General features: G+C 47.6%; 1 protein-coding gene across 1 annotated transcript in view; it reads left to right on the top strand.

The window, feature by feature from the left end:
• CCB1 (cofactor assembly of complex C) overlaps nt 1-20,478 on the top strand; it is a 60,206-nt gene that overhangs the window by 20,487 nt on the left and 19,241 nt on the right. The window contains exons 2-3 of the mRNA XM_086486149.1: nt 4,490-4,623; nt 4,720-4,872. Coding sequence (XP_086342275.1) covers nt 4,490-4,623; nt 4,720-4,872 — 287 coding nt within the window. The remainder of the gene's footprint in view (nt 1-4,489; nt 4,624-4,719; nt 4,873-20,478) is intronic.

Here is a 20,478-nt window from a genome sequence, read left to right as displayed (position 1 = left end):
CTTACTCAGTTAGTGAAAACAATGCTACCCGAACACATTCCAGGCGTCCCCGGGTGTAGAACACGGCACATATGCAATGCAGACACAGACTCCTCGCGGGAAAACATCTGCCCTCCCGCGAATGTTCCTGCTTTTCGTAAAAAGCTTCATTGAACCGATCTTTATTCTTGTGCTTGCGTTCTTACGCGTATTTTCTGACTCAGTTCGGATTTCCTCCTTAGCCTACGGGATGCCCCCTTACTGATGCACGCGTCACCCATCATGTGATGCATCGGGGGCACTCGTAACCCGGCCCTTTCCACCGAACTTACGGAAACTCCTTCGCAATGTTTACCGTCACCCATCAAATGACACATCAAAGTTGTCTGTTCTTGATGGCAGTTCCTGTAGCTACAATCTTTTAACAGTTCTTAGTGCACACAATAAAATATCCTAAAAAAGAGATTAATCATTAAAAATAAGAAAATAGTCCAATTAGCAACAGGTGCCGTGGAAAAAAAATTCGGGGATCGGATTTCCCGTAGAAGAGAAATCGGCCGTGCTCTGATACCACTGTAAGAGACTTGGACACTCCAAGTCAAGAATCAACCGCGACAGCACCAAATAACCACTTCAAAACAATTCACAGATCACAATATAATTGCACTGGCCCGGCGGAGTTCCGTGCCCAGAGATATTGGCCCCAAAGACTGGCGCCCCTTTCGGTATTTCTTTTTATATTAATCAGATCAAAGTACAAGAGTGTGGCTAGGGTTTCACTCTCAGACTCTGCGTCCAGATGCTCTGAGAAGTGAAGCCCTCTCCACATATTTAAAGGTACAAGGGATGCCCAAAAGCAGAGCCCCAAAAGGTTATAAAATCAAAAGCAGTAGTCCTCTCTCTCTCTCTTTAGAGAGTCTTTTCTTTTTTTATATAAAAAAAAGCAAGCTCTCTCTCTCTTTCATGGCGTGTGGACCAAAAAGCAACGCCCAAAAGCTGTCAGCGCGTTTTGCGGCACAATTTCGGGAAAGCTCCTGCTGCCACGTGGCACCCCGGCAGAAATTAGGGTTTGCTGTCAGAAATTAGGGTTTCATATAAATTAGGGTTTCTGGCAGTTTTTATGGTTTGCAGGGATTTTAGGGTTTCAGCCTCAAATTAGGGTTTCAGCTACCCGTAGCCACGTCATCACTTTGTGACACATCAACACACTGGAGTCACTTGTGAAGCCAAAAATCAGCCCCCTCTCAAAATGGGGGCCTCCTCATGGATGAGGCTTTTGGAGAGTGTGTGCGGCCTGCAGGTTGCTCTCCTAGTGCCATGTGTCCAGCTTGCCTCTTTTGAGTTAATTTCCTAGTACCCACCGACTTCTAACGTGTAGCGAGGGGCCTAAATGACTTTGAATTGAGCCTAGACACTCTTTTATTGCTCGGATTCCAGTGCCGACTGGCCCGAACATCTCGTGGCGACCTGCCCTTCTCGACTGCGAAGATTGCACTAACTCCTATGGAGGAGTGGAAGCAGTTGTTTATGGAAAGGAAGTTAGAACGCGAAGAAAGAAAGGCAGCTATTGAGTGTGAGCGTGAGCAAGCGCGCTTGGCGGCCGAAGCAAGAATGGCAGCCATAGAGCATGAGCACAACTAAAGGAAAGACGCCTTGTTCCGATTCTTTTCTCAAGTGCAAGCACAAATGCAAGAGATTTGGGAAAAGGAGACTCTCTCAGTCTCTTCTTCTCCAAAGCAAGACACATAGGAATTACATGATTTGCATACTGATTTGGATGATAATGACAAGCATGATGATTAGGATGTGATTTCTCACAAGCATGATGATTTGCATGATTAAGATATGATTTCTCACGAGCATGATGAATTGTATGACCACGATGTGATTGTTCACAAGAATGATGGGTTAGTAGATACTGTTTCTAGTGAAGCTAACCTCATTGCAGATTTGATCAATCATGAAGAACCGATCTTGGCTCTCGAGCCTAGGTCTAAAGAATCCCCTCAGGAAGAACCAACTTTGGCTCTCGAGCCTAGGTCCAAAGAACCCTCACAGGAAGTACTATGTGTTCGTATGATTAGTCAGCATGCATTGTTCGAGTGTTTCATTCATGTTCATTTGCATTGCATGCATAGTTTTTTCGAAGCAATAGTATTTTTTCAGTCACTTTACATGGAATGGGTATCTTCATGTTTTTGTGTTGGAAGTGGTTTCAAGAATTTTCATCCTCGGAGATGCTTGAAGAAGGTAGACGCATGACTATAGACGAAGTTGAAGCATTGAATGTGCAGATGACTGTCGCTTTCGGCGCGGCCTAAAGAAGCAAGCGTTGCAGACCTTTATAAAGTTCAAGTATCGCATGACCCACGCATCAGAGTGGGCCGGCGAAGAGTACTTTTTAGGATTCCAGACGCTGTTGGCGGTCTCCCTCGACGCCATACTATTCGGTACTAGTACCTCACTTTGAAAAGGAGGGGATGACAGATGTCATGTGACACATCTAACCCTGTGTGTACGTGGACAAGCTACAACATAACGAGGGTTCAGTTCAGTCAAGTCAGTCTAGAATAGGAAGTGATCTGGCACTTTTGTGAGTCTGTTCGCAGACCGTGCACGTCCAGACACTTAAATTAGATGCATATCCTTTGGTTGCACACAACATGATCATCAGATTTCCATCAGAACCCATCAGGAGTATTTTTACAGTGCATAGACCTATTTTTCCTATTTTTGACGTTTTTCACTTATTATTTTTAAGTGACTTTTGTTGGAAACTAGGTAGGGCAATTTTACTAAGTTTGTATATATAGAAACCTAGTGCTAGCACTTTCTGGTAGAAGAGGCAGCAGGAACACTTGCTCAACAGGCACGTTCTCAGCAAGACCCCCCAAGCAAGGCCTGGTGTTTTTGCAACACAGCATCAACACTGGCGTTTTTGCACCATAGACCAACCCCTCGCGTTTTTGCACAGCAGATCAACCTCGGTGACCACACAGCAGACAACAAATTCCCTAGCGTTAGCATATTCTACAGCAGTTAGCAGATTTCCACCGCAACAGAAGATTTTCACCCTAGCGTTTTGCATTTGCAAGACACGTCAGCGTTTTTGCAGATCTTTGTGACGGAATCAGCCCTAGACTCAGCGTTTTCAATTTTCAGCAGTTAGTTACCGCAGAAGAAGTCCCGAACCTCGCAGATCCTCACCGCACGGTGAGATCCATCAAGGTTTACAGTTTCAGGCCGGAAAACGCAGATTTCAGCATCTGCGTTTTCAGCGCGTTGTCGTCGCATCGTCGCCATCGACATCGGCATAGAGTCAGAATTCAACAGATAAAGATTTGCAGATTTCAGCCCTTAGCATCTCCAGATTTCAGCCTGTCTCGTCGTCGTCATCATTGTGGTCGACATTGTCGGCAAGTCCAAGCATTGTAGAGACTTGTGCAATCATAAGTAGAGCCCTCTCGCCACAAGGAGTGGGGTCTTCGGAGGAGGGTTTGACAACTTCCTAGTGTCGTATTCTCTTCTCTCTCTATCTCTTAGTCTCAGCACCTTCATTCACAATGTTCACCACTTTGTTTGTGTCCGTTGTACTCTCTCACTAAAGGAACGGAAGGCTCTCTCTTCCGTAAGTAAAAGGAACCTTGAGCACAGTTCAGAGCACTCATCTTGAGCAAAGTTCAACATTAACTTCCGCTGCACCTTACAAGTACTATGTCCAAAGTAGTATATAAGAAGCACCCAACCCCCATTGTAATATCATCTAATTCATTGCCCGGTTGTTTGGTTCAGCCATCTCTCTCTCTCTCTCTCTCTCTCTCTCTCTCTCCCCCCCCGACAGAGTGCCTACCTTGGAGGACATTGAATCTCTATAGCCTTCTGGATACTGATGTATATGTATATGATGCCGAGACTGTTAGAGAGCTCCATTGTATCAACTCACCCTTTGTATTCCCTTTGTATCAGCTTTCACCTCACCACTATTTTCTTTTCAGTTCTTTGTACTTTTCGTACCCAGACTTCGTAGACTCACCACATGTAACCGTTTGGTCTCATAGGTCATTTTGGCCTTTTGAAGACGTTAATATTACATTTCAATTCTCTCTCTCGTGCGTGCGTGCACGCATCTTCTGGGCTCTATGTCTCCGCATCGTCGACTTTGACAAAAACCAGCTTATTGTTTTGGTTATTGCATTGTTTAGTTGCACTCATTCGCTGCATAAGTGCTGTGGTTCCAGTTAAACTCTCATTAGTGGGTCCAGTTCCAAGTTTTTTGGCAAGAATGGTGCGTCAAGTTTGTCTTTCTTTCATGTGCATCCGCTTGCAGCTATGAGAGTTGGCTGTTTTTTGTATGTTTTGAGCAAAATAGAAAGGACACAATATTATCTGTCAATATTATATCCATCGCACACAAGTTTTGTCTGCTCTGTTGTGAGTTACATGCAGGTTCATGTATTGGAGCTCTTCACAAATTTCAAGAATCACTTATTTATGCTGTGTTTTTTTGTAGATAGTGAAGAAGACATTTACTGTTCCTGGGCCATCAGGAGGGCAAGGAAAAGCACCCAACCAGTTAGCGGGAGAGATCACTTCCTTTTTAACTCGAAAAAATTTTACAGTTACAGATAGAGGAGAAACCGTAACGTATGTCTTTTGCGAAAGTCAATTCCTCTTATTCTTGGCATCAGCATAGGCCTCGAGGGTCTTGTAGCTAAAGCTTAAAAGTGTTTGTGGATTCAGGTTTGAAGGGACCATAGCTCCCAGCAGAGCTCAAGCTGCGTTTTTGATCTTCTGTACTTGCATAAGCTTGGCAAGTATTGCTTTGGTTCTCACGATTACTGTGCCTGATGTAGGTGACAAATGGTATTGGCTATCAACATTGAGTCCTCTTGCGTAAGTGTACATTGAGAGATATGTGTATGTTTTTAGTTGTGAAGAGCCATGGTTTGTGAACTATCTATGATTTTTCTGCTGTGGATGACTTTGTTTACGTTCATATCTGCTCGATCAACTTTGTAATTTGAGTTGTTGTGTATAAGACGAATCCATTATGTTTATAAACAATCTTAGATAACTTACATTTTTTAGCTTCACATAATTTTTGTGTGTAAGATGAATCTATTATGTTTAATAACACTCTTAGATAACTCACATTTTTCAGCTTCACACAATTTTTGTGCTTTTCTATGTTTCTTTACCCTTAGTTGGAACTTATAAAATATAATATAATATTTGTCAACCTTGCAATTTTTTAAGGCTACGGGTGATGACCACTCTCTCCGAGTATGGCTAGCTGCTTGGACTTGAACAACTCGCTGGAGACCTCTCTTTGGATCGGCTCCAATCTGATGAACAGCCCTTTATGCATGCTGCCTCCACTACAATCGGTGCTAGCCTGCAATGCATATAACACACAAAGGGAAGAGAGAAACAAAGGCCAATCACCCTAACTACAACTCACTACCCAATAAAAGGGGGGAGTGGACGCTAGGAAATGATGCCACATCATTAAATTGTGGCCTAAAAACCACAAAAAAGGGTATTGAAAGGGGTCCAATGGGTTAGGCTTGGGGAGCCCTAACTCGTTGGGTCTTTAGTGGCTTGACACATCAACAATTTTTGACTTTGACACATCAACAGTTTGTGACATCTCCCCTTCTTGAAGGATTAGTAATTGTCCGCGTTTACATGTGCAAAACAACTCAACTCATATTGAAGTTCTTGATATTCCGGCGTAGTAAAAATTAGCCATCATACCCAAACCGTGTTGACTTGTAATGGGTGTCTCGATGCACTAAAATCACATATCGAGGTAATCTCACTCAAGTAGGATGGCACATGACAATGCAACACAAATGCTTACATATGCATGTTACAAAACACAACAAATAGCGCGGCTGAGCTCTCCTTCCAGATAGGCGTGAAGCTACTCAACGAGGACCTTCTTACTCCCCCACATATACTCTAAAAAGGTTTGCGCCATGAGCTTAGAGGACCGATACAACCAAAGCTTATTGTAGTGATGAAAACAAATCAAATAGCCTGTGTCGCTTGGAGGTTCCAAGTACACAGCTCCCCAGATACCCGGTCTACGTCCTTCAAATTTCTCGAGCTTACAACTAAGCATCACGCCATTTTGTCGTGCCAAGGCATGCCCAAGAGAGCGTCGCAATTGCCCAACCCAACTTCATGATGTGAAAATCTGCCTTTCCATAGTATCCTTGGATGGTTACTGGAAGAGCACCAATGAGAGGTACCACCTTCTAAGTTTTCCCTGTGGCTAGCTCCGCTTCAAGGTCTCCACCTTGTGAATCGTAGTCAAAGTCCATCTACTCGAGGCAGTCGGAATGGATGAAATTCTCAAAAGCTCCCAAGTTAAAGAAGATAAGGCCTTCAAGCCATTGATTTGCCATAAGCTCTGCAATGCCGTAAATATTAGGTACAAGTCCAATTACAAGTCTAGCTCTCTTAGCTGGAGATGGTCTTGCGGTTCTATCTGCTCTTGGAGCAGGAGGTTTCTCTGAGGATGTGTTCATTCTTTGAGGACATGAAATATAATTATGCCTTGTCTGAAAGCATTCAAAGTATTGACCTTCTTGTAATAGGGTTCTCATTGGCGCTATGTCAGACGAGGTCTTTGAGGTTGACTTTCACGAGATTCTTGGGGGTTTGTTTGTTGCGGCCAAGGATTCTGAGTGTTTGCCAGAGTTTCTTCCGTAGTAAACTCCCAACTTCCCTTTCATAAGCTTGTATCCGACTGTAGCGTGATTCATAAGCTCTTGCATTGTCGATACTTGTTTAGAAAGACAGTATTCCTGTAAAGGTGATGGTAGTCCAATTGTATGTCGCTCGCATTGGTCGTCCAAGGGAATCAACTTGAAGGAAGACAGAGGAAGGTAGATGTCGAGGAACCTTTGGTTGTAGTCTTCCATGGTTTTCGGGCATGCATTTCCCATTTTGACAAAATTTGGACTTTGAACATGTAACTTTGCGCAAAAATAGTCTTGAAAGCTTGCCCAGTCCTTGGAGCATGCGGTTGGGTTTCGATTGAACTCCACCATTGCATAGCATTATCTTTAAGAAATCTCGTAGCTCAAGAAATCTTTGATTCTTTCGTATAATTCCCCAAAGCATAGATGTCGTCGAATTGTTGTAGGAAGTGCAAGGCTTTTTCGCGATCCTTCACTCTAGAAAATTTTATTGTCGTCCCACTATCCTTGAAATCTTTTGGTTGGCTCGGGGGAAACCCCGGATGTGGATTGTAGGGTATCACCATTGCATAGCATTATGTAGCTCGAGAAATCTTTGATTCTTCTGTATAATTTCCGAAAGCGTAGATGTTGTCGAATTGTTGTAGGAGCTGCAAGGCTTTCTTCCGATCTTTTACTCCCAAAAAAAGTGAAAATTTTTAGTATCGTCCCATCATCCTAGAAATCCTTTGGTGGGTTAGGTGCAAACCCCGGGTGTGGATAGTAGGGATATCCATTAGGCTCCAACCATTGTGTCTAGGAGGTGATGGAGGTGGGGGATAGTAGGGATATTCATATGGGCTCCAACCATTGTATCCAGGAGGTGGTGGTGGTGGCGGAGTGTCGCATGCACATCTAATCTTATGTGCATGTGAACAAGCTATAACTCCTATTTCTAGGGTTTAGGACAGCCTAGGAAGTATTCTGGCACCCTTGTGAGCCTGTACGTAGGACGTGCATGTCTAGGCACTTTAGAATAGCTGTATACCCTTTGATTGCACATGAGCACAACCAGTGTCTGCTAGGTGTAGGCACTGCATTGGGGAGTGTTCCGATATAGCACCATTAATACCAAGCCTAGGTAATAGTTGCATATGAAGCACCGCTTATTACTAGTTCTCCAACTTATTGATATGTGAAATTTTAGCATTAGTGTAGGGTCATGGGGGGTCAAATGATACTGCTCGACCCATCTTAAAGTTGGTATATAAGTGACCCTAGGGGGGTTACTTCTAAGCAAGTAAGTATCCTCATCAGTCAACGTTTGCAGCCCTCATCAGTCGGTGTTTTTCAGCCTAAGTCATCAGCGTTTTCAGCCCTCAGTCATCAACGATTTCAGCCCTCAGTCATCAGTGTTTTCAGCGTCAGTCACCAGTGTTTCCAAAACCAACATTCAACAATTTCAGATCTAAGCCTTAGCCTTGCAGACCCAAGCATCTACCGCAAGATCCCATTAGCATCTCAACATCTAGCACCCTTGTAACAACATTTGTGCAATCTAAAGCAAATACCTCTCTAGCGATAGAGAGGGGGGCCCTTGTTTGGGACCCCATTTGGTGTTAGTCTCTCTCTCTCTCTCTCTCTCTCTATATATATATATATATATAGATCACAGAACCTTTATTCACAATATCATTCTCTCTTTTCTCTCTAGTCTTTGCACATTAGGAACTAGCTCATTTATTAAAAGAAACCTTGAGTACGCACTGAACACTCATCCTGAGCATTCACCATTAATCACTTCCGCTGCACATAACATTGTGTATTCCTTGAATGCACACTTTCTATCTTTTCTAGAGTGTGGCTTATGCTTCTGGGCTCATCCGTGAGTGAATCATGTGCATCGTGCAATATGGCTTTCCTATGAGAAGATAAGACACAAAGACGGTGACGAAAATACAGGAGACCGTCACGAATGAGAGACTCGAAAAATGCATACTGACTATTCTTGCGAACAAAAGATACTTCCCGAATGGGTTCTTTGGACCTCGACTCGAGAGCCAAGATCGGTCCTTCATGACTGAACGTTTCTGCAATTAGGTTAGCTTTACTAGGAACATAATCAATCAAACCACCAGATCGCTCACAAGATTGAACCATCTAGCTTGACGGTCACTCCAAGGTTTACTTGGTACAGTTTGTATCCATGTGAATGCTTGATGATCCTTATGAACAATTAAATCTCTATCATGCAAGAAATGCTATCACGCGCGCATTGCACTTGCGCCACGTGGACAAGCTTCTACTACAGTCTAGCGTCAGTCTTAGTTAGATCAAGATCTAGCGTGGCATTTTGTGAGCCTCTAGAAGGACGTGCATGATCAGGCAGGTCATACTAGCACACCCTCACTTGCAGAGTTAAGTCTAAGCATATAGGCATATGAACAATCACTTAAGTCATTTGTTAATAAGTGACTTTGACATGACATTTATCAAAAGTAGAGAGGAAAAATGGCCAAAAGACCTATAAAAGAAGCCCTTTGGGCGCTAGAGAAGGCAAAAGAGTCAGAAGACGAAGTAGTATCGACAACTCCCTCTTCGATGCATCACTACCCATTAGCATCAACATCTCAACATCAAGTCATTGTATGAGCATTTGTGCAAGAATAAAGAAAGTACTTGCTTTGGCAACAGAGCAAGGGGGCCCTTGAGGGTTGGGACCCGACATCCCTTGTCTCTTTTCTCTCTCTCGTCTCTCTCTTTCTTTCAGTTTAGTTCTTTCAAGTGAAGTAAAGTGTCCCTTGTGTTTGTGTGGAGTACTAGGTCCGAGCTAAATCCTTGAAACACTCCTAGAATTGATGATATTCTGGACAAATTAGAAGGAGCAGCTATGTTTAGCAGGATAGAAGCAAAGAGTGGGTACCATCAGATCCGCATTAGATCAGAGGATGTGCACAAGACTGCTTTTAGAACAACGTTTGGCCTTTACGAATTTTTGTCCATGTTCCACTTTCAGATTGTGCATGTGGAAGGCAAGAAGAACGTTGTGGCTGATGCCTTGTCAAGGAAGCCACAAATTTCAGTTGTGTCAATTCCTTATCATCATGAACTTGATGATATGAGGGAACAATATGCAAATGATGAAGATTTTGCAAGGGTCTTCGAGCAGCTAATGGATGGACAACGTCATGAACACTATCTTCTCAAAGATGGGTTCATGATGATGCATGGCAGATTGTGTCACAAAGCCATTGCGACGCAAAGTTATGGAAGAGAGTCATGTTCCACCGTATGCAGGGCATCGTGGTATCGATGCTACAGTTAAAGCGGTTGAGACATTCTTCTATTGGCCTACATTGAGAAGAGATGTGGATGCCTTTGTGCGAGAATGCCTAATTTGCCAGAAGGTCAAGTTTGACAGGCAAAAGGCACCAGGGTTATTGCAACCACTACCTATTCCAGATAAACCATGGGAAAGTATTGCTATGGATTTTATCTATGATCTTCCGAGAACGCTAAGAGGAAACGATGGTATTTGGACCATCATTTGCAGATTCAGCAAGCAGGCTCATTTTATTCCTGTCAAGAAGAAGATAAAGCCAGATCAGATGGCACGCTTGTTTATAAGCAATATTTTCAAGTACCATGGCATGCCACAGTCGATTGTTAGCGACCGTGATCCACGCATGACAAGTTTGTTTTGGAGAGGCTTATTTGAGAATATGGGCATAACGCTCAAATTCTCTTCGTCATTTCATCCTCAAACAGATGGGCAGTGGGAAGAGGCAAATTCTACTGTCCTAGATCTGCTGAAGTGCTATGTCTCAGAGCATGTCCTGGCCTCTGCTGGTACTCCACTGTATCTCCCAGTCTCGATCCGCAGTTGGTGTGAAGATGTGCGTATCTGGCCAATAGCACATCGTATCCCATGAGACAAGTGGGTGTCCATGTATCTGGGCCTCGTCACAAAACCATCCTCCGTAAGCTGGAGGAGATGCTCTCTGTAGAAAGCCATCTTCGTGCCCAGCTCTTGTATTGGCTGTATCCATGTCCTCTTGGTGTCTAGCTGAGTCAAGTCCTGGCGAATAAGCGTGGTGATCTCGGACTGTGTAAGAGTCAGAGAGGGCGCATCCAGTGAGTATTGGAAGGGAGGCAATCTGTCTATGCTGAACCCATGCGCCTGAAACCATGATGTCATCTCCCCATGCATGCTGTATCTCCTTGCATGATTAACTGTCGAGAGGACTCAAGTGCAAGGCGTGCATATCTGTCTCTGGGAAGTTCCCACATGCGGTGTATGAAGGAGACAGATGTGGTGAGCGCCTCAACCACTAGTGGGGGGGCAGCCAACTCTGCTCGTACAATAGCACGTGGTACTGAAGCCTTGGCTCTAATGAGCCGCGAGATCATAGAGACCAGAGGCTTCTCCATGTCCCCCCATCCATCACTGCGGCCTGTCCTCCCGTGATGATCCAATGAGGGCCCCCAAATCTCAGCTCCATAAAGAAATGCAGAAGCCACGAAAGTGTCAAAGAGCCAGAGCTTCGCTCGAGGCTCCTGAAACTGAACCCGTGAACACATCCTTTCCAATCTGCCCAATGCTGCATGGGCTCTGGTCAATCTAGTCTCTGCTGCCCTCCTCAATGAAAATGCTGGCCCACTAAAAACCACTCCAAGGTAAGTGTAAGCATCTGTATACTCCACCTTCTCTTGGCCGTATGTGATTGCGGGCGCTGACCTCCCGATTCACTGTGGGGTGGTATTAAATACCATGACCTTGGTTTTACCAAGGTTGACGGACAAACCACTTTCCTGGGCAAACCTATGCAAAGCATCCAAGTGACATTGCATTCCCTCCGGAGAGTCGGAGATCAACACAATATCATCAGCATATAACAACAGTGGAATCCATGTCCCTGCCAGCTGTGCACCTCTATCACCATCTCTCTCAATGTAGTCAGAAACCTCATCCACATACATACCAAATAGAGTAGGAGAGAGCGGGCAGCCCTGCTTCACCCCAATAGTGGAGTAAATCGGTGTGGATAGACCCTCTGGGGTGTGTAGTATGTACATGCCCCACTACTGACCTGTATAATGCCATGACCCCCCAAATGAGCTCTGTGGGTACTCCCGTCTGCTGTAATTTGCGCATCAATCTAGCTCTGAGCATTGTGTCAAATGCTTTGCGGCGGAAATCCACAAAGCTATAATAGATCTGTCTCCCACGCGATCTGCCCTCCTCAATGATGGCTCTGAGTGTCAAGATATGGTCAAGAGTAGAAAAACCCCTCCTGAAACCTGCTTGCTCGGTTGCGCGTATCCCCTCCCTCTCTGCCCATCTACTCAGCTGCTGCTCAAGAATAGATGCGTACAACCGTGCCAATGTGTATCCAATCATGATAGTGCGATAATTCCCAGGCTCCATAGGGTCTCCCGACTTGAAGATAGGTACAATAGTAGTAGATAGGCTCCAAGTATCAGGCAAGCCCTCACACATGGCATGGTTAAACATAAATGCAAGAAGTTGTGCTAGTAAATCTTTGGCATGCGTGAAATGCTCAGCCACTAAGCCATCATGATCATATGCTCTCCCAGTCCTCATCCTGTCAATGGCCTTCCTCACCATCTCAGCGGTGAAAAAAGCACGTGTGTGGGCATGGATCGGGGGGGTCAGGAAGGGGGGCTGCTCAGGAACTGTGTAAAGAGATGATGCATACTGGCCCCAGGCCTCTGTAGAAGTGATGGCGGGGGGGGGGGGGGAGTGCTCATAAAAGAGCCGCCATGCCTCACGTGAGTCTTGACTCAAGAATAGCTGGTATAGATCCTGCTCTAGGCGAGCCAAAAATGCCCTCTTCTTCCGCCGCACTAGGTGTCGGAAGTCAATGTGTGACTGTCTGTGAGTGATGTCCCCCAAAAGCACCTCCCTTTGAAGTCTCGCTCTAGCATCCTGGCATTCCTCATCATACCAATTGTTTTGGGGCATGCTCCCCGAACGGCGTCTCTGCTCAGGCTGGGTATGTGGGTATGCCTCTACTGCTGCATCATGTAGTGTTTGTGTCAGTATAGTAGTAAGCTCCTCCAGAGGTCGCCCTGGCTCCTCTGTGCACAGACGTCTGTAGATCCCATCTATGTATACAGAGTCCGTCTCCCTCGTGAAGGTGTAGCGAGTAGGGGCTGCTGGCCGTAGCGTGTGTGCTACACTAAACTGAAAAGAGATGGTCAACGACACAAGAGCATGGTCCACTGCCACACCAACAGGTCTGGGTCCAACCGTGAGATCCTGGATACTAGAGATGAGGCTCGATTGTGCTATGATATAATCCACTGTGCTGGCTCCATGTCTGTGTGGAAAGCATGTAAAACCCCCCACAACGGGAAATCTCTGTAGGCCATTCAAGATGGCCAATCCATGTGCAGTCCCCATGTCTATCAAGTGTCGTCCATACTCAGTGTGTTCTCCATCCTGTGATAGTCTAGATGCCTGTCTCTGCAACATCCAACTCTCTCAGCATCTCCTCTGAAGTATCATAAAATATTGTTTGATGATGGGTAGTCCTAGCATTGAACTCCCATATGTCATCATCCAAAATAGAGAAGGGGGACTGTCCTCTGGGTGGTGCATAAACTGACGTACTCAGGGGAAAGTAGCAAATAGCAATGTAAAGATATCTGCCTGTCTCTGCTCTCAATCTCACCCACATGTACCTAGCTTGCTCATCCCTGCGGACTATATGTATCAATGGCTGCAACTCCTCCCTGAATAACAGTGCCACTCCTCCTGAGCCTCGCCCTCTGTGCTCTGATCGTGTCTCTTGTCCACAGGCTGTCTCCCATCTATATCCACTAATGTGAGGCATAGATTGCCCCGGGGTCTGATGTGTCTCAGAGTAGAAGATGATGTCTCTTCCCGTAAAACTATCCTCAAAAGCACCCACATCAAGGTGCATAGATCCATTACAATCCAGGTGGCAACTTTGAGTGTGGTCTCATGGGTCTCGCACTGTCATGTGGAGCGCCGCTCTACAATCACCACCCGGCCATCTCTGTAGAAGGCCGTCTTTCCCTTCTCCCTTGCCACTTGAATCTCTGGCATTACCTCTCTCATATGCGCAAGCCATGTGAGAGTGAGGTCATCTCCAAGGAATATACCCGTTTTCTTTAGTGTAGGGCGCTTCTTCAAGAAGTCCTTTGCCCATAGTTACATGGGACGGCGGGTCGGGGTCGGGAACGGGTCGGGACGGCAAGAGTCAGGAAACGGGGACGGGGTCGGAACGGCAAAAAAAAAAAGAGAGTTTTTTTGGCATTTTTTGACCTACACACATGCCACACACATAGAGCATCACTTTGACCATAAATTTACACTAAATAGACCAAAGAACACGAGTCATATAGGCTGAAATGTGCTAATAAAACATCGATGATCGATGGATACAAAATGAGAAGTGCATTCCACAAGGGCTCAAGAGTCAAAAAGCCTAAAGGACTTAGGACAAGCCTGAGGCCTCAAGGATAACAAAAAGTACAAAGGGCTATGTAGTAGGTAGAGTCGTAGACTCGAGAGTCGAGTGATCAATGATCATCAAACTCAAGAAGTGCTCGCCTGCTGAATCTCCACATCGTCGTCGTAGTCGAGGTCGTCAGCAACGTATGAGGGCTCCGGCTCGCATTGAGGCTCGAAATCCTCCTCTAGCCTCCCAAGGGCCAAGGCTTAAAAAATATGGCAGTTGGGGCTGCACAGAGCCGTTGCAAACGGTCAAAAACGGCCATTTTTTTGAATCCGACCCCGGCCGACCTCTGCCGTCCTCGTCCGGTCCGTCCGGCCCCGGCCGTCCCCCCTGCGACCCGCCCGTCCGGCCCGTTTTCCGTCCGTCCCTCGGCGTTCCCAGCCGTTCCCGGCCCGGTTACGGCCGTTCCCCGGCCCTAGGGCCCGTCCCCCCTGTCCCCTGTAACTATGCCTTTGCCTCCATGGATGGGAAACGGATGATTAAAGCTCTCCCTTTTGAAGTCTCCCCATTGCCTTGTGTCTTCTTCCCTACCCTCCATGCCTTTGTATGAGTAGCCTCACTACCCATCATGCGGAGAAGTTCTTCGACTTCTCCTTCCACATCATCTCGGTCTTTTAGACTGGTTACTCTTATATGCAAGGCTCTAGTTTTCCTTCGCTGCTCTTCTTCTAGAGTCATCTTGATGATTGTAGGAGTGGGGACGGATGTGGTTTCTTTCCCTTTCCCTTTTTTAGCGACTTCTATCCATTTCTCGGCCTCATCCGCCTTCTTCTGCATCTTCGTAATCACATCGATCCACGAAGACGTCTTTACCACCTGCTGTTTCTCCTCCTCTGTGATCATCCGTACCTGCTCCTTGATGACCTTGATCTCCTCTATCACCGAGGGTTGGAATTCTCCTTCTTCCAGTCCACTGCTTACTCTATCCGCAAGCTCTCGCTTGAGGGTTGTGACCTCTTCTCTAAGTGCTTGTGAGTCCGCCTTAAGTGCTTGTAGCTTTGCGTGCAAGTCCTCTTTCTCCTTCTTCCATTGCGAGCCTTCATTGAGAAACATTTGAAGAAGGGTCGCCTTCTCTTTCCACCATCCCTCCGTCTCTGCTTTCCATTCTTTCATCTCCCTTTCCATTTGTGTTATCCGCTTGTTTGTAAGCACAAAGGTTGCCTTCGTATGGGGCTTACATACTGGCGAAGCGATCATGGCCTCCATTGGCGAAGCGCTCATGGCCTCCATTGGCGATGCGGGTATCGGCTCTACCAAGGAGGAGTAAATAGGGGTAAATAGGGGTTCGGAGCACCACGGCTCACTCTTCAACTGACATACAAAAGTAGGGGCTCCAGTCCCACTCAAGAGACCAGCCAAATACTCAAAAGTACCTCGACACTCTGGCTCAGCTGAGACCAGGTGGAGAATCAGTCATCCACAACCCGTTGCGGGTACATTCACATTTCCAGCCCACTGTGGGTATCAGCGCTAGAATAAGATGAAGGGCCTTGCGCCCGCTGTCATGCAACTGAACCTGCCCAGAACTGTCCAGCATACAACGGGCTACCCCCCTTGAGTTGGGTTAGCTGTAAGGGAACAACATACGCAACCTCCAACTGGATTGGCCTGCGATACCGATAGGCCCTCTCAGGGCGCTGATTGCAAACACGAAAGCGGCCCCCATTGTGGGAGAGGCCTGCTGTCCATGCACCCGAATCCTGTATTGCTGGAGGAGCAGCCCTGCTGTATACTGCGCGCGCGCACACACACACACACACACACACACACACACACACACACACACAGAGAGAGAGAGAGAGAGAGAGAGAGAGAGAGAGAGAGAGAGAGAGAGAGAGAGAGAGAGAGAGAGATGATGATGATGATGTATTTACGTCCTCGGGGGGTCAAAATGACCCATGGGACCCAAAATCTCATATATGAGACTCCCCCCTTCCCATGTGAAGGAGGGGACGTGTCATGATTCTGTGGTGATTTTGTTTGTGATTGTGGTGTGATGTTCTAGCACTTTGGCAAGATAGATGCCTAGAGAGAGAGAAAGAAAGAAAGAAAGAAAGATTTTTAACGTCTATGTCAGGCCGAAATCGGCCTATGAGACAAATCAAATGTACATTGTGTGTATGTCATCCGTCTATCGGAAAGACAAATGAAACAAAATTGATACAAAACTGAGCTGAATGTAGGTAGTGGAGTATCTGAGGAGGGATGGAGTCCTATCTCTAGGGGTATATGCATGTCTGTATGCTCAAGGTAGTACAATCATGAGAATGCATCAAGCTATCTAGCTCCATCCTGTACTAATGGGGGGGTGTAAGATGTGGTACATGGGTGGGTCTGGTGCCAAGGCTACCCGGATGAAAGCTGTCGGGTCAGCCCTCATCTGAGCCACTCGCTCCTCAGTGGCACGGCGCTCCCGGGCTCGGATCTCCTCGATCTGTCGGTGGTGGGAGCTCGCGCCCCTGTAGCCTGTGACTCGTGGTCGTCGTCTAGCTCGGTTCACCTCCGCCTGTGGGAGTGTCACTCCCCTCTGAGTGTCTGGTGAGGGGGGGGCGGAAATCCTCTGAAAGAAGTCTGTGAGCTGCGACTGTCTCCCCTCTGTCTGTGTAGCTGTGTGTGGCTGTAGTAGTGTGTCCCGATGGCTCTGTATCTCTAGTAAGAAACGTCCGAGCTGTCTCTGATCTCGAGATTCCATGATCTCTCGGAGAGTGGGCTGTCCTCTAAATAGGGCCTCATACCTGCCTCTGATCTCAGTGTATGCTCTGCATCTACATACAAAGTGCTCCTCACTCTCCACCTCCTCTGTGCAGGCTCTGCAGATTCGCTCCCCCCTGGGAACACCAGTATGTCTCTCGATCTCAATCTCTAACCTGTGTGAAGCCACTCTCAGCTGACCAATCGCCACCCGTGAGCTATGTGGCATATATGTGTCCATGTAGCGTGGTCTCTGTATGAACCCCCCAGACAATATGGTGAGAAACTGGTCTCTGTAATCTGACATCCTCGTCCCCAAGCTAGGTGCCTCCCAGACTCTCCTAGTGTATAGCTGCCACAGATCCTGTCTCAATACCAAGTTCCTCTCACTGCGAGAGAGGTGAACATATGGTGAGTGGGGGTCGTACTGGAATGGTGGTAGGCTCTCCATGTCAAGACCGTGTCCCTCAAACCATGCTCTGACCTGTGAGTACCATGCTCTCTCATGCCCACTCTCTGATAGCTGTATAGCTGCCTCAAATGCTCTACGGGTAAGTCTGTCAGGAGGTAGCTCTCTCATCCTCTGGATGAAGCAAACTGTCTGGAATAGTGCCTCTACAACCATAGGTGGTGTGGCGAGCTCGGCTCTAATAATGTCGTGTGGCACTGTCTTCTTGCTGCGGAGCAAGCGTGAGATCATATATACCTGTGGTCTCTCAAGTTGTGTCCACTGGTCAGCTGTCAATCCTGGTGCCCATACTGCCGCCGAGTACATCAAGGCCGGGGTGACTAAGGTGTCGAAAAGCCACCCCTTCGTGCGGGGCTCCTGAAAGTGTGCCTGGTGGCACCTCCGCTCTAGCATGGCCAGAGCTGCATATCCTCGGGTGAGCCTGTCAACAGCAGCCTGCCTCATAGTGAAGGGTCCTGGTAGGCTGGTGAATGTGATGCCAAGGTAGACATAGGAGGTGACTACATCAACCTGTCCTCCTGCTGCTGTGAAGGTGGCGGCGCTCCTCACTGCACTGGATGTGTGAAAGATCATAACCTTGGTTTTGCCAAGGTTCACAGTCAACCCCGTGTGTGTGCTGAATTCGTCCAAGGCCTCAAGATGGCGTTGCAAGCCCTCGGGTGACTCTGAAATCAACACAATATCATCAGCATATAACATGATGTGGACCGGAGTACCTGCCAAGTCGCTCCCCTCTCCCCCTGCTCGCAGTATGTAGTCGGAGATCTCGTCGATGTATAGCCCAAAGAGTGTCGGGGAGAGTGGGCATCCTTGCTTAACACCAATGGTGCTAGCAATGGTCTCTGAAAAACCGCCTGGGCAACGAACCCGACCCGTCACCCTCTCATATAGAGCATATATGGCCCAAATCATCTCTGTTGGTACCCCAATGCTGTGAAGGCGCTGGAAGAGTCTCTCGCGTGGGACTGTGTCAAAGGCCTTGCGGAAGTCCACAAAGCAGCAGTAAAGCCTCTTCTTCCGCGCCTTTGCCCCATCAATGAGGCAGCGCAGAACGAAGATGTGGTCAATGGTGGAGAAAGCTCGTCTGAAACCTGCTTGGCCTGGAGCTCGTAAACCCTCGATCTCTGCGTAGCAGCTGAGCTGTGCCTCAAGTACTGCTCCATATAGCTTGGCCATCGTGTGGCCAATCATGATAGTCCTGTAGTTCCCTGGGTCCAGGGTGTCGCCAGATTTGTGGATAGGCACTATGGTGTGCTGTGTCCACTCCTCTGGGAAGCCCTCCCCTATAGCCCGGTTGAAGACATGTGCAATCAACGGGGCTATAGTGGAGGCCGCATAAATGATGTGCTCACTCTGTAATCCAGTATGGTCAGCTGATCGTCTGTGCTGCATGCGGCGTATGGCCCTCTCTACCATCTCTGCTGTAAAGAAGGAGGAGCACGTGGGGCGAGGCTCGTGTGGTTGTGGAATAGGAGGCTGCCCTGGCACTTCATAAAGTCGCTCTGCATAATCATGCCATATCTGTGGATCCTCAATAGCTGTAGTCGGACGTGGCTCGCGCAGGGTGCGCCATGCCGTCGCGCTATCCATGCTCATGAATAGGCGGTATAGCTCAAGCTCCTGTGCCTCTTCGAATGCTCGCCGCTTTTGGCGTGTCAGCGTCTTCATATGCCGTCTGGCCTCTCTCTCTGTGATCTCTCCTAAGGCTCGCCGTGCATGGAGGCGTCGGTATAGCTCTCTGCACTCATCATCATACCAGCGGTTCTGAGGCATAGCCCCGGGGGGGGGAGTGCGTCCTGTGTGAGTGGTGTGTGGAAAAGAGCTAATAGCTGAAGTGTGGAGAACGGAAGAGATATGTGATGTGAGAACTGAGAGTGGTGTGGATGGGTGGAGGAGACATAGGCCATGTTCGACCTTGGCCGAGTAAATAGAGGCTAACTCATGTGTGAAATGGATGGTGGTGTGTGGAGTGCGTGTTGTGGAGCTGTGTGTGATGGTATCTCCGGTGATGGAGAAAGAGAGGTATGTGTGGTCGGCTCCGATGGGTATGGGTGGAATGGTGAAGGATGTGATAAGGTGTGTAGCCTCCCTGGGTCCCAGAATATAGTCGACTGTACTCCCCCCTCCTTCTGCAACTCCATGTGGCATACAAGTCAGGCCCCCTGAGGTGGGCCACTGGACCATCCCGTTATAAATAACGAGACGGTGCTGGGAGCCAAGTCGAAGTAGATGTCGTCCGTAAGCTGTGACTGGAGCTCTGTCTGCTGTGTCTCTCATAGTAGCCTCCTCATCTAGAGTGTGTAGTGTCTCTGGGTCCTCATGGTCATATGTCTCACACTGCTCACTGCGTGTACGAGCATTGAAGTCTCCCATAAGGAAGACTTCACCCAGTGTGGAGTACTCCATAATCTCCTCCGTGAGGCATGCGTACGGTGACTCCTGCTCAATAGGGGCGAATCTGGAGCCTGTGGGAGCAAAATAGCAAAGGGCAATGTAGACGATCCTGTCTCGTGAGAGCTCGAGGCGAATCCACATGTAGCGGGCCTGTGGGTCCCGGGCAACAATCTGTAGTCTGCTGTGAAGCCCCTGTCTAAAGAGTATGGCCACTCCTCGTGAGCCGCGAGTGGTGTGCTGGCGCATACATCCTCTATGTAGAGACTCCCACTGAAATCCATGTATCCGTGGTAACCCTCTCTCCGGGCTCTCGTGTGTCTCTGTAAGTAGAATGATGTCTCGACCTCTCATCACCTCCTCAAGTCTCTCTGGGTGTGTCCATAGGTCTCCATTGCAATTCCAAACCGTGACATGAATCTCCTCGTGTGTCCCACAGGCCGCGAGTCCCTATGCGATGGTCTTGCCATCAATGATAACCCTACCATCCCGATATACTGCCTTCTTCCCTTCTTTGCGGGCTTGGTGGACTCGAGGCATGCACGCGCGACGGTGATCTTGTTGCATCTTTGTGAGGTCATCATCAAGATAAATCGGGGGGCCGTCTATCCCTCTCAAGATGACCCTCTTTCGGAGGAAGGAAGTTCGAGACTCCTCGGAGGCGAATTGGAGGATGAGAGCTCTTTTCTTTGGATCTTTGCCGGCTCTCCAAACTTTGGAGAAAGGGATCTCTTCTTCCTTGTATCCCACT

Source organism: Adiantum capillus-veneris, chromosome 17 (assembly GCF_014529385.1).
Source record: "Adiantum capillus-veneris isolate H3 chromosome 17, ASM1452938v2, whole genome shotgun sequence".
NCBI classification, from domain to species: Eukaryota; Viridiplantae; Streptophyta; class Polypodiopsida; order Polypodiales; family Pteridaceae; genus Adiantum; species Adiantum capillus-veneris.
Note: the sequence above shows the minus strand (reverse complement) of the source record. Positions and strands in the feature narration are given on the sequence as shown.